Source organism: Perca fluviatilis, chromosome 7, assembly GCF_010015445.1.
Source record: "Perca fluviatilis chromosome 7, GENO_Pfluv_1.0, whole genome shotgun sequence".
In the NCBI taxonomy this organism is placed as follows: domain Eukaryota; kingdom Metazoa; phylum Chordata; class Actinopteri; order Perciformes; family Percidae; genus Perca; species Perca fluviatilis.
In genome coordinates, this window is record NC_053118.1 from 17,505,767 (window position 1) to 17,519,213 (window position 13,447).

The window sequence follows — 13,447 nt, forward strand, 5'->3', positions numbered from 1 at the left end:
GGTACCAACTAACATCTACAAACTGCGGGTGGTCTACGAAATTTCCCGGTAGATTTTTTGGTCCCACTCCGCCCCTGAGTATGTGGGTTGCGCCCATGAAAAATTTGCCAAATCTTCTCTGCCATTGCCAAAAAGGTTATTTTGCTGTTGCTAGTGACACTTTTTTTGAGCTTCTGTACCCCCAGGTGCTGCCAATCAGGTGCCTGATTTAGAGATGAGATTCTGCAACCAGTGGCAATCCCATATCCCCAGTCTGGGACCGAACTCTATCCTCCAAGATAACAACGCTCGCCCCCACAGGGCGGGTTTATCAGAGACTAGCCTACCTCCAGAACGTGGGAGTGGATGGGATGGAATGGCCTGCCAGCAGTCCTGACCTCAACCCCATTGAACACTTGTGTGATCAGCTTGGGCGTGCTGATCGTGCCAGAGTGACCAACACAACCACGTTGGCTGACTTGCGACAAATGCTGGTTGAAGAATGGGATGCCATCCCACAGCCAGTGTTCATGAACTCGTTCACATTTTGAACGAACGTGAACTGAACGTGTAGGCCTACTGTATTACTGCCTGATGAACGTTACTGTGAACTCGTTCATTCTGGTGTCTGTGAACGGCCAGCTCTCTGTTTAGGTGAAAACCCGGCTTAACAGGCCTTAATATGTAGTGGAAAAAATAAACAATCTGGCAACACCAGCCACCAGTGTCGCACCGCCGCATGCGTCATCAAAACAAAAAGCAGCATGGAGGCGCCAATGCGGAGGCGTCGTATGATCATTTAAACGAGTTTTATGACAAGGTGAGGATGGGAAAAATCTTACATTTCTGTGCAAACTTTGCCCGCTGGCTTTCAAAAAGAAAATCCGCACTTCAGTCACATCCACAGCAAACCTGAAACGGCACATTGAACTGATTGGATATGTCTGTGGTTCTATATGGGCTATGGCAGTAATTTTGAAAAATAATAGCTCGCAGCAACATATGGAAAAAAAGAACTATGAACCAGTTCATTTTTGGAACTGTGAACTTAGTTCAAAATTTTGAAGTAGCCTATGAACTATGAACTGAACTAGTTGATTTTAAAATTTGTGAACTGAACTTTGAACCCAACACTGCCCAAAGCAGTGTGTGACCAGGCTGGTGACCAGCATGAGGAGGAGGTGCCAGGCTGTTGTGGCTGTGTATGGTTCTTCCACACGCTAGGCTTCTGTTTGTGAAATGAATAAATTGTTAAATTGCCAATATGTCTTGTTCCTTCAAACTCCAATCCAATCCAATCCACCAAACACCAAACGAGTCAATGGCAGAATAAGCTGTTTGGCATTGGCAGAGAAGATTTGGCAATTTTTTCATGGGCGCAACCCACATACTCAGCGCTGCTGTTCATCCCACAAATGCACGTTCCTTACAAATGGGACACCATTTGAAAGGGAACTAAACTGGCTTTCCAACGGTATAATATTTATCATATATATACATATATACACCATATCTTTATCTTTATTTTATAAAAGTCCCAAAGGCCAAAAACTCTAGTGCAATAACCTGATTGGTGTCTTTTGTGACAAGGTGTCTTAGTATTACTGGTATATCTACTTTTTCAGGCTCACTATTATTATTAATAATAATTATATTAATATTATAAACCTAAAAGCAAATCGAATTTCTGACTCATCTCTAAACATGTCTGTGATCATCTGTAATTTCCAAACATATATGATGAGGATTAGCATTTCACAAGCCAGGATGGTCATGACTAATGCACAATAAGTGTGTAATTCTGTGTAAAGTGATGTCAGAGTCCAGACACCCAGGTCTAGTTTTACTGCCTGCTACTATCAAAACACTATGATAAAAGCTGAGGTGAAGGCCAGAGCTAGAGTCAGCCTCTGGGTTAATGAACTCTGACTAAATGCATTTCTTGGTTTACTCAAGGGTGCAACTTTGGTTTGAGAAGTGGGGGACACACAAAAGAGGGGGTCTGGGGGTCCTCTGCCAGAATTTTTTTTTATTTGAATCCCATTTCCTGCATTTCTACATACATTTATAGGAACTATGGTGATACAGAATCCAGGAAATAATTAAGTTGACCAAAATTAAATTCTGTCAGAAAGAATAGTACTAAACTATGTATAAGACAAATATGTCTTACTTCCTTTATTGCTTAAAATAGTGGCCAATTACCAAGACTTATAAATAAAATAATATCAAAATTTGAAATTTGAAAGTGGGGGGTGGGGGGAGACACAAACAGGATTTTGAAAAGTGGGCGGGACATGTCCCCCATGTCCCCAGTGTAAATTACGCCCTAGGATTTACTCTCTGAAAGAGTTTAAAAAGAATGTAATGTAAAAGACTTTACTATTTTTTTTAAAAGACAACATTTTGTTGATTGCCCTATTCAGTAAGGTTAAACAGTCTCATTCTTATTGCTGCATTTTTGCATAAATCAAAAATAGATATGTAAAGTTAAAAATGGAGCCACAATGCTGTCTTTTAACCTTCATTTGAATCACATGGCTTCATTCCGCCTTTTACCATTTTAATGTTATCAAGGATGCAGAAGTGATAACTATCAATGTTATGCTCCGTGAGCTCGTTATTATTTTATGTTAATTGTTTTGTAAATCCCCCTAGCTGTCTGAGAAGAGGGATCTCTCTTAAAATGCCCGTACTGAACGTATTTATTTTTTAGCTTGGGTTGGCTCTGACACCACTGACTGTAAAGCTGTAAAGCCTACTGAGGCATGCCAAAGAGTATAGAAGTACCTATTACTAGTACTTCTTTTTTTTTTTTTTTATTTGCAAAACTTTACAAACATGTTATACAATATTTGAACAATTCGGCATCATATACATAAATAATCATTTCCATCCAGGGAACAACACAACCTTATTGATAAAGTAGACTAAAAGATAAATAGCAATACAATTAAAATATATATATGTAAAATGGGCACTTAATACATAATGGAGAAAAAAAACTACATAGAAAACAATATAAAGGCAATATGAAAAGGAATGAAGGCTATATAATCACATTTCCTTGAAAAAAATCTTGAAGTAGATCAGCTATTTAAATAGTTTTATTTTATTTTTTTTCCAAAAAACTTTATTTAACAAATTCAGGCCATTACAGTTTTCGTTTGACAATTAATACATGGAGTACTAAAACCAGACTAGGCATCCAACTATAACAATGATAGTTTTATTACTAGTACTTCTTTTGGGTATGCGTTTTCTAACGTCTCAGGAAGCGGAACTGACGTAATTTCTGAAAGCCCTTCCGATGACGTTTTCTGTCCAGGAAAAAAAAAAAACAATCATGGCGGACGCTGAAGCCGTAGCTCCGGTGTATTTGGCAATTAGTAACATTCCTGTTGCCTTTCACTCCGCTGACCTGAGAAATTATTTCAGTCAGTTCATAGAAAGTGGCGGGTTTCAGTGTTTTCACTACCGACATCGACCGGAGGTTCTTAGGGAGTCCGAAGTGTCCGAAAACACCGTGTGTGGTGACGGTGAGGAGGGTAGCTCCAAATCTTCGGAGACTGACCAAGGGACAGAAAACAGCTCCGCGAAGAAGCAGCAAGCGCTGAAGTCCTGCTGTTGTATCGCCTCACTTCATGCTAAAGATGCCGACAGATTCGTCAGGATGTATGCGGGGAATCACTGGATTGACTCGAAGGGGAACTGGCTGTCTAGACGTTGTGTTATTAAAAGAGTAAAGGTTTCACAGGACAAAGGTTAGTGAAACATTATATATGTGCTTCTCAAAATGTAGGCCTACTTGCTTTTAATTGAACTGTCAGTCGACCTAACGGGGATTGGGGGACAGAGAGGTCACTCCTGGTTTGGGCACTCCACCGATTTCATAATCGCGTCATATTAGGGTCCAAAGTTAACTTTTTTGTCCACCAGTCAAATGGATAGTGATCGTTCAAATTTGACCAGCCACTCAATAGATTACCATTGTTTTTTTGGCTGGTGATGAATGAAGCAAATCTACCAGCCACTTACATATTTAACAGCGTGTGGCAAATAGATGCTGCTAATTTTGGACCCTGCATCATATTTTTCCTTGAAAACTTAAAGTGACTTGAATTAATGATTAAATTAATTATCAGTGTTGCAGTTGTGCAATTTTCAATCAGGACACAAACTGATTCATAGACTAATTTCTAGGGCTGTTCTCGATTGAAGAAATTCTTAGTCGACTAACACTCATTCAATTGTATCGACTAATAGTTAATAGTTGATTTAATCGACAGATCTGTAAATCTGAGTTTCTCCGCAAAGAGTCATGCAAAAGCACCACTTTAATTCTTGTGTTTACCAGAAATGTGCTCGTACGTTTCTTGGAAAGAAGTAATTCAGCATGAAAAAAGCATAAAACCTGACTTATTGACTAAAGAAATCTAAGTTGACTAAGACCAAAACGACCGATTAGTAGACTAATCAACTAAGAGGGAGCAGCCCTTCTAATTTCTAAGGCACAACTTCGTCTAAATGAAAATGTCTCGGTTAGATAAAGAGTGTAGGAATGATGTAATCTACATCATGGCCTCTTCATGTAGGTGTTACTGCTGCTAATTACTGGAAATGTGTTTTCTTTGTATGTTGTTTAATTGGGACCTTAAGTGTTATTGCAGTTTGTACATCTAATTGCTTTTTTTTTTTTTTATTCTTTCAGATGATGGGTCATTCCCCTATAAATCAAAGTACGAGCAGCGGCACCGGGTGTCCTTAACAGAATGTTTCACAGAGGCTGACCTCAAAAGTTTATCCGAGCTGAATCCACCAGCTCTGATGCAGAATGGGAATGTGGGCACACCGGTGAAAGTGTTCCTACAGCTCATCCAATCCTGCCGACTGCCTCCGCGCCTCATCCGGAAGTTAGGCCTCACTTTCCCCAAGACCAGCTCGAATCGCCGTTACGGCAATGTACCTTTCCAGTATAAGGACAGTTGGACACTTCCAGCCACAGAAGAGACTATATTAACAGCTGCTGGACATGAAATATCAGGACCGGGAACTTTGACTGCTCCACTTTGGCGGCTAGCTGATCACACAGAAACAACAGAGACTGATGAGCCACAGAAAGAAGAGGAGGAGGATGCACAGTCAAATGCAGATGATGTGGGTTTAAATGCATTCATATTCATTAGTATGTCAAATTGCATCTGTAGGCTGCGATATAGGGCTGGCTGAATTGTCATCATCATCCTTTCACTGTGGTTTGACAATTATTCCTCCTTTTGGTTGTAGGATGATGACTACTGTGAGGAGTGGGAGCGCCATGAGGCTTTGCATGATGATGTAACGAGCCAGGAGCGAAGCAAAGAGAGGCTGTTCGAAGAGGAGATTGAGTTGAAGTGGGAGAAGGGCGGCTCAGGCCTGGTGTTCTACACTGACGCCCAGTACTGGCACAAGGAAGAAGGAGGTATGCAACAAAAACATTAATTATACAGTTTTCAACACTTAACAGAAGAAGCTCTTCATATATACCTCTTGAAGTATTTAATCTTCTTTTTTAAAAAAAAAAAAAAAAAAAAAAAAAAAAGGAAAAAAAAAAAAATTTTTTTTTTTTTTAAAAAAATTTTTTTTTTTAAAAAAAAAAAAAAATTTTTTTTTTTTTTAAAAAAAAAATTGGTGAAAAATGTCGATCAGTGTTTGCCAAAACCCAAGATGACGTCCTCAAATGTCTTGTTTTGTCCACAGCTCAAAGATATTCAGTTTACTGTCACAGAGGAGTGAAGAATCCAGAAAATATTCACATTTAAGAAGCTGTAATCAGAGAATGTTCTATAGTTGACAGCTAATCGATTTAATTGATTAATCTTTGGAACTCTAATCATCATCATCATCATATCTAATTAATGATAGCCACATTAGCCAGAATGGTTATGGAAACTGAAACGATCATTTCTAGCTGGTGTTCTTTACTTGGAATCTGACAACGTGCTGTAATTGTTGTGTATTATTAAATTAAACAGCTAAATTCCACTCTGCAATTACAATTATCGGCATTAAAAGACAAATGTTGATTAGAATTAGTTTTGATCTAAATTTATTCAAAGCACATTTATATGCTTTTTTATCACTATTATTACTTTAAATTAAGTGTATTTGCTTGATGAAATATCAATTACATTTATGTCTCCTGTCTTTTTTTTAGATTTTGATGAACAAACGGCAGACGACTGGGATGTTGACATGAGCGTTTACTACGATAAAGGTATCTCTAGTTTGTTTTACATCCTTGATTACCTTGATTGACGAAGGGAACCGAACTGTAAACTATCACTGCAGGATCAGTTTTTTATTTTTTATTTTTTAACCCAACTATTCCTCTCATAGATGGAGGTGACATGGATGCCCGTGACTATGTCCGAATGCGATATGAAAAAAGGCTGAGGGTGGGTCTTGAAGATAGATCTGGACACAGTCAGTCTATTGGCAGCTTTGAGAGGTTCACAAAGGTAAGGAGGTAGCCTATCATTTGACTCCATCTTTTCTACCATAGCCTATATGAGCAATCTTCTAATGTTTTTTCTTTTTAGGGTTTTGGTCGTCGTTTGATGGAAAAGCAGGGCTGGAAGGATGGTGAAGGGTTAGGACACAGTCAGATTGGGATTCCTGACGCCCTTGAGAGTGAGGGCCAACATCCCAATTGTAAAAGAGGCTTTGGGTACGTATGAACACGAAAACGGAATCAACAAAATATAACTGCTTGTATGTTTTACTATGCGAGTGAGTGGACACTGTTTTTAGTGCTCTCCTGATGCTAATGTATTTTGTTTCTGCAGGTATCATGGAGATAAATTGCTCTTACATCCTGTAAAAAAGGCCAGGACAGATTTTCATATAACTACGGTGTATGATAAACCCAAAGACATCGATGGAGGGGACACCTTGCTGAGACGTCAACCAAACACTAGTATGAAGTACAGAGGCTGGCAGCCAGGTGGCAGCATTGGACCACGACGATGACTTCAAATTAAATGTTTCTTATTCATAGATTTTTTGTTACTCACATATTTGTCTCACTGTGTTATTAAAACATTTCAAATTGCTGACTCACTATCCCAAAAAAACTTGTCTTCCTATGTTAAAGCAATGCATATTTGTATGGGTACTGTAATTAATGTATTAATGACGTCACGTAAGATGAAATACTATATAAAGTACTATCACAGAAATTATTGTAGTGCTCATAGAAATAAAATTCTATTTTGGTGGTAGTGCCCCGTCAAATGAAAAGCATGCTTTTATTTTGATATCTCGGTAACGTGACCCGGATGTAATTTAGAGTAGCTTTAGCCAGTTAGCTAGTAGAAATTGTTGTACGCATGCAAACATAACAGCGGCAGACGGTAATTATTCATCAGTACTTATTACATTTACAAATAAAGGTCCACAATGTGGTAAAAGAAAATGTAGCTAACTCAGTTAGACGTATTTTATGGTTAGCTACAGATAAACTTTTAATTGACAGTTAACAGAAGTTTTATTTATTAACTTAACATTAACGTTACCCGAGTGTATTGATCACTAACGTTATGTTTAGCTATAACGTTGTACTTATCTACTCCTGCCTATTTAACTATTGAGGTTTTGGTGTAGTATGAAATTAATTGTTGAAAAGGCTGAAGCTGCCTCCATCCTCTACATGCTGATATCTGACACCGACTGACTAATGTGACCCTGCCAGGTATCAACCTGGATGCTGATGTGGCCCCTCTGACGTCCTGGTCCCATCTAATCAGCTCTCCAGTCCCCGCGGCACTGAAACCATGTCCAGCCAGACCGGAGTGACGCCCTCCCTGCGCTTCGGCCAGGTGGTCATTGGACCCCCAGGCTCTGGAAAAACCACTTACTGTCAAGGAATGCAGGAGTTCCTTACTCGCATGGGGCGCAAGGTGGTCGTGGTGAACATGGACCCTGCCAACGAACAACTACCGTATTCCTGTGCGGTGGATATCTCAGAGCTGGTCACTCTGGACGACGTCATGGAGGGTTTGAAGCTTGGGCCCAACGGTGGGCTCCTCTACTGTATGGAGTATGTTGAAGCAAATCTGGACTGGTTAGAAAACAAGCTGAAACAGCACAGTGACTGTTATTTCTTGTTTGACTGTCCTGGACAAGTGGAGCTCTACACCCACCAAAGTTCAGTAAAGAATATATTCTCACAGCTGGCCAAGTGGAATTTCAGGGTGAGCGTCTTAAACATTCAGGGATGGGAATGATGTTATGTCCACTGAGCCTTGATGCTTTGTCTATTCAGTCATCATGTATGTACACTATTAACATAATGTAGATCTTAGGTCTTATGGCACTATGACTGAGTGTTTCTCGCTTCTTTAAGCTCACAGCAGTGCACCTTGTGGACTCGCACTACTGCGCTGACCCAGCCAAGTTCATCTCTGTGCTGTGTACCTCCCTGTCCACCATGCTGCATGTGGAGCTTCCACACGTCAACATCCTCTCCAAGATGGACTTGATTGAGCAGTATGGCAAGCTGGGTAAGTTAAGAGCTGTCGGTTTTACCTCAAACAAATCAAATGATACCCCAGTCAAAAAAATATTACATATAAAGACAGAGGATTTTTACTTCTGTTTCTCAGGAATACACTGTATATTAACTTATTCAGAAATTGATTTATGTATGTATTTTACTCGTAATTTAATTTACCATGAAAAAAGAAATAACATTTTATTCCTGTGTGTATTCTTGTACAGCCTTCAACCTCGACTTCTACACAGAAGTCATGGACCTGACCTATCTTCTCGATCATCTGGCTGCAGACCCCTTTTTTAAAAAATTCCACCGTCTAAATGTAAAGTTGGCAGAGGTCATACAAGATTACAGCCTCGTCTCCTTTGTGCCTCTCAATGTACAGGTATCGCTGTTTGCAGTTTTTAAATCATTTCTTGTTACATATTTCAAAGAATGACCCTCAGGCTTAATAGATTTTATAGTGATGGTGGTACATGCCAGCCAATAGGACCTAATGTTGCTATAATTCCACTGAAATATGCTGCAGTAAAATAAAGGGGAATCACTGGTTTCCTAAAAAGGGATTAGGTGGCTTAAGCTAATATGGAGGCTACATGTACATGGCTGTCATCAACCTTCTGTATTTAAATGAATAGAATTAATGAAATTTAATTCATATAAGTTGTATGGTGCACCAGTAGTTATTTCAGGAATGTAATGTAACATATTTTCACTAACAGCTCAGGTTGTGTGCATGCTCTGCGGCTATTTTGTAACACAGAAAAAGAAAAACATTGCTCTCTATCTGACCAGGCTTTGGGTGTTGTTGCTACAGGAAAGTTAACACAAAGCTACTGTACTGTATATTGCAGTTAGCTACACACAAAGCTCACTTAAAAAATAAATAAATAGGTTATTGCTCAGTGAATACCAAATGTCAAGTCTGCTTTGAGCTTAATCCAAAATCAAACTTGGCATATATACAGAAATGAAGCCTTGAAGGCTCAGTTTCTGCGTGGTACAGAATAACTGACTGAAAGATTATAAGTGCTTTTTCAGAGCAATACATTTTTACTTATAAAGACTAGAGATTAACCATGTATTGACTGAAAGCAATTTTGACACCAAATATGAATTTGTCTCATGCTATATATTTATTTTCTGTGGAATGATGTGAGGACACAGAGATGTTTAGTGGACAGCGTAATAATAATTCCTTCATTTTATTCTTACAGATGGGTCTTGAAAGGGTTTAGTACCTACAAAACATCCATAGAACTGGCCCAAACATGTTAAAATCCAACATTAATTCACCTGTGCAAAAATGGCTTCCTTCCAAGACTTTCTAAAAAATCACTTGTGGCATATTTCTTCGATCCAACAGGTAAATCATAAATCTTTTTTAGCATTTGAAATCGAGCACTGGATCAATTTTCTGCAGATGGATTGGACTGTTAAAATGGAGTGGGCTGTCTGCACACTATATTAGTTCCCTGGCATTATTTTTTCATGGAGACTGATGTGATCCTGTGTGTACAGAGACAGGAGTCTAGACCACTGTGCCATTACTGCATATGGGACTAGTCATTTCTACACATGACGGGTTGGCACTCTTTTCTCCATCATGGTGAAAGCGCAGCCTTGATGCATGTCTGTGCTTTCTACCCCCTTCACGTTAAACAGCCACTGGTTACCATGGTTACCAGTGGTACTTAAACACAGCAAATTTCAAAGGCACAAAACACGTTTAAACCCTGAGAAGGACATCGGAGTAAGTTTGGGATTTGATCGCTTTGCATGTGTAGCTTATCTCGAAATACTAAACCTTGATAACCTCCAAGGCTGAACAGGCTGCACTGCCACATTTCCAAGAGAGTTTCAAAATCTTTGTGATTCTGCCTGTATGCTGCTCATGCAAAAGATCTGCCCGGTAGGAAAAAATGAGTAGGAAAAGAGAATGAGGACATTTGAAACAAATCAAATCTAACACTGGCTTGTGATGTGATTTTATGCTGATTCAGATCAGAAACCAGAAATACAATGACCTTTTTAAACAGCATATTATCGGGGTTTCAGTGAGAGTTTTTTTCAGCCAATATTTAGCAACTAAGTGGTTTTGAGTGAATTTCTACAGGGGAAACCACCTGATCTCAAATGCTTCTCTTTTCTGTGTCCAGGACAGAGAGAGCATGATTCAGGTCTTACGAGCAGTGGACAAAGCCAACGGCTACTGCTTTGGAGACCTAGAGGAGAGGAATCTGCAGGCCATGATGTCAGCTGCTGTGGGGGCAGACTTCCAGTTTGACTCGTATCCTTTTTCTAGTCACGATAGTGACTAACTGTGACTCATCTGGTTTGAAATCTAACCTTAAGATTTACTGGAGGTAGCTGAAGACTGAATACCCTGGTGTTTATAATGACTTTGGATGAATTATGTTAAAATTAACCTGATTCTTGCAATATACAATTTAAAATGTGTTTATTTTTACATGTTTTCCTTAACAGTACTCCAGTACTCTTGGAGTGCAAGAGCGGTATGTTGAAACCAGCGGAAAGACTGTGGAGGAGGAAATGCTGGATCTGTAAATTGAAAAGCCCAAATAACAGGACAAAACTGGTTGCCTTTTTAGCATCACTATACCAGGGGAGTCTTGGCAACATCCATCTCACTTGGCCTGAATTCTGAGCCTCTCTACAAACGCAGTGGAGAGATAGGAACTAAATTTGGGCGCTGAAGATGCTTCAAGGTTGCACCACACCTCATAAAAATCACGATGAGGATGACTGAAGGGAGTAAATGCAGAGCTTTTCTTCAGTTATTGTTGTGAGTGGTGTGATTTTTGTATTTTTTGCAAGGAAATCTTCAATAAATGTCAATACATTTTCTTAAAATGTATTAAATGTAAGGGCCCTCATTTAGGTTTTGTTTTGTTAGATGTGGATTGTTCCATATTTTTGTGAACACTCAGGTAAAATGTCCATGGGTAAATCATATTCATACTGAAACAATAAAGTAACTGCAATTAATATAAACATTGTGTTGTGTCTTCTACGGGAAATAATTAACTGAAAATAAGACTCAATATGGTACTCCCTGCTGCTGATTTTAGATTATTGGTGCAATACATTAAGTCACTAAAGAGTGTCCTGTGTTTTAATTGGAGAAGTGTGGCAAAGATTATACAGGAGACTTGGTATTTCCTCACTACCCTCCTGCCAATGTGCATACTGTATATTAGTGAGGAGTACGTCTGACAAGAACATACAGAGAACAGACAGCGTATTTCCCATGAAATGCAGTGGACTATAATGGAACCTGACAATCGGCAGTCCCTTTAGAGATGCAAATGCATTTTTGAGTGTGTGTGTGTGTGTGTGTGTGTGTGTGTGTGTGCGCGCGCGCGCGCGGGCGTGCAGTGGATGGGTAAATATTAACATGAGCAATACATATTTTATGGTTAGAACACATTGTAACATTCTTATCCGTTGGTCAAACAGAACCAACCAATTTGATTCCTAAGTTTTAAGAAGTATTTGGGTGTCTGAACAAATACTATGTATAGTATAGACGATACTGCTATGTTTTTAATATTATGACAGAATACATTTGCAGAGCTTTCTGTTAAGTACAAATGGGTATTGTGCAACATGCTGGGTAAAATCCAATAAATCTATAGAAATCATGGGATATTTATAGTAATAACATAACTGCATAATGTCCATGAAGCAATTTTTAACAAAGACGAGGTGAATCAAAAACATCGCCAAGACATCAGAAGTAGTCATGACTTTGACCAAAAGCGAGTCCTTGTATGTTAAGCCTTTTGTCCAGCAGATGGCACATGAGCTTGCAAATCCTCGTCCCAGATCCACAAAGGTCTGCTCCAACTTTTCCCCACAGCCAGAGCAGAAAAATTAAGTCAGGCGGGGAGAGGAAGCTACATTAAATCTGTTTCTGCACAACTGGCCCTGTGTCTGGTCTTTGGGATGGAAGACCCTCTGTCTTTCTAAAAGCAACTAAAACTCTCTTTTTAACTCGGAGGAGATGACTTGTCCCACCCCTGCTGTTGTACTATTTCATTACTGTAAAACCCAGTTTAAAACCCAACATCCGCATTACAAATGTATACATCCAACATTAAAACTTAAAGTCTAGACAGCCCCCATACACACATATTATTAAACACGAGGCTTCGTGTGACTGCATGTACTTCTCATGCATCGTTGTACTCAGTCTAAAATAAAATGTGATCCACTTTGCGAGCTCGCACTGATGTGGGAAATCACATTAACCCTATGTGGTATGATGTGGCTGTGAAATTATATGTGCCTGCAAAGCTCTCTGCTCTCCGTGCATTAGGGGGTGTGTCAGGCAGAATGTTAAATTGTGTTCCGATGTTTGTACATGTGATCAAGTATGCCTTTTCACTGGTACTTCCTGCCCCCCCCCATAAGCCCCCTAGAGGTAGATGTATGCGTGTGTGTGTGTGTGTGTTTGTGTGCAAGCGTATGTGAGAGGGAGAGACAGTTTCTGTGTGTGTGTGTGGGTGTGTGTGTGTGTGTGTGCGCGTGTGTGTGTCGAGAAAAGAAACCGAAAGGCAATCTCGTCCTACACCCTATACACCCACAATCTGAATTTTAATCAATACCCAATCGAACTATTAAACGCCTCGTAAACCTAAACATACATTTTCATTTCATTCTTTTAAATAAAAAACTCCCTTATCCTAGCACGTACACTTCTCATTTTCAACCCCTTGTCAATGCTGTGTGCACGCATCGCACACACCCTGTGCGTTTTGTTTATGCCAAATATGTCTGCTTCATTTGACCAATGAGAGGAGGGGGACACATGCTCCATTTTTCTAATTGTTGGGAGACTTTGAAACTGTTCATGCATCCTCTGTCTGGTAGATAAGGTTTGGTGTTTTTTTTTTTTTTTCTTCTGTA

At 39.4% G+C, this 13,447-nt stretch overlaps 2 protein-coding genes across 2 annotated transcripts; both read left to right on the plus strand.

The window, feature by feature from the left end:
• Positions 1 to 3,289: 3,289 nt before the first annotated feature.
• gpatch3 (G patch domain containing 3) lies at positions 3,290 to 7,094 on the plus strand. Its single transcript, XM_039805496.1, has 7 exons — positions 3,290 to 3,743; positions 4,691 to 5,136; positions 5,266 to 5,440; positions 6,176 to 6,235; positions 6,358 to 6,479; positions 6,561 to 6,688; positions 6,807 to 7,094. The coding sequence occupies exons 1-7, from the start codon at positions 3,290 to 3,292 to the stop codon at positions 6,988 to 6,990; spliced, it is 1,569 nt and encodes a 522-aa protein (XP_039661430.1). The 3' UTR covers positions 6,991 to 7,094.
• Positions 7,095 to 7,260: 166 nt separating this feature from the next.
• Positions 7,261 to 11,530, plus strand: gpn2 (GPN-loop GTPase 2). The gene is made up of 6 exons (XM_039805497.1): positions 7,261 to 7,373; positions 7,712 to 8,213; positions 8,366 to 8,522; positions 8,740 to 8,900; positions 10,675 to 10,805; positions 11,011 to 11,530. The coding sequence occupies exons 2-6, from the start codon at positions 7,794 to 7,796 to the stop codon at positions 11,081 to 11,083; spliced, it is 942 nt and encodes a 313-aa protein (XP_039661431.1). The 5' UTR covers positions 7,261 to 7,373; positions 7,712 to 7,793; the 3' UTR covers positions 11,084 to 11,530.
• The last annotated feature ends 1,917 nt before the right edge of the window (positions 11,531 to 13,447 follow it).

Excerpts from the sequence above, each read along its gene's own strand:
- gpatch3 (XM_039805496.1), top strand. The coding sequence starts at position 3,290 with ATGACGTTTTCTGTCCAGGAAAAAAAAAAAACAATCATGGCGGACGCT. Across the intron at positions 3,744-4,690 it reads AAAGGTTTCACAGGACAAAG|ATGATGGGTCATTCCCCTAT; the intron begins GTTAGTGAAACA and ends TTATTCTTTCAG. Across the intron at positions 6,689-6,806 it reads AATTGTAAAAGAGGCTTTGG|GTATCATGGAGATAAATTGC; the intron begins GTACGTATGAAC and ends TTGTTTCTGCAG.
- gpn2 (XM_039805497.1), top strand. The coding sequence starts at position 7,794 with ATGTCCAGCCAGACCGGAGTGACGCCCTCCCTGCGCTTCGGCCAGGTG. Across the intron at positions 8,214-8,365 it reads TGGCCAAGTGGAATTTCAGG|CTCACAGCAGTGCACCTTGT; the intron begins GTGAGCGTCTTA and ends CGCTTCTTTAAG. Across the intron at positions 8,901-10,674 it reads TTGTGCCTCTCAATGTACAG|GACAGAGAGAGCATGATTCA; the intron begins GTATCGCTGTTT and ends TTCTGTGTCCAG.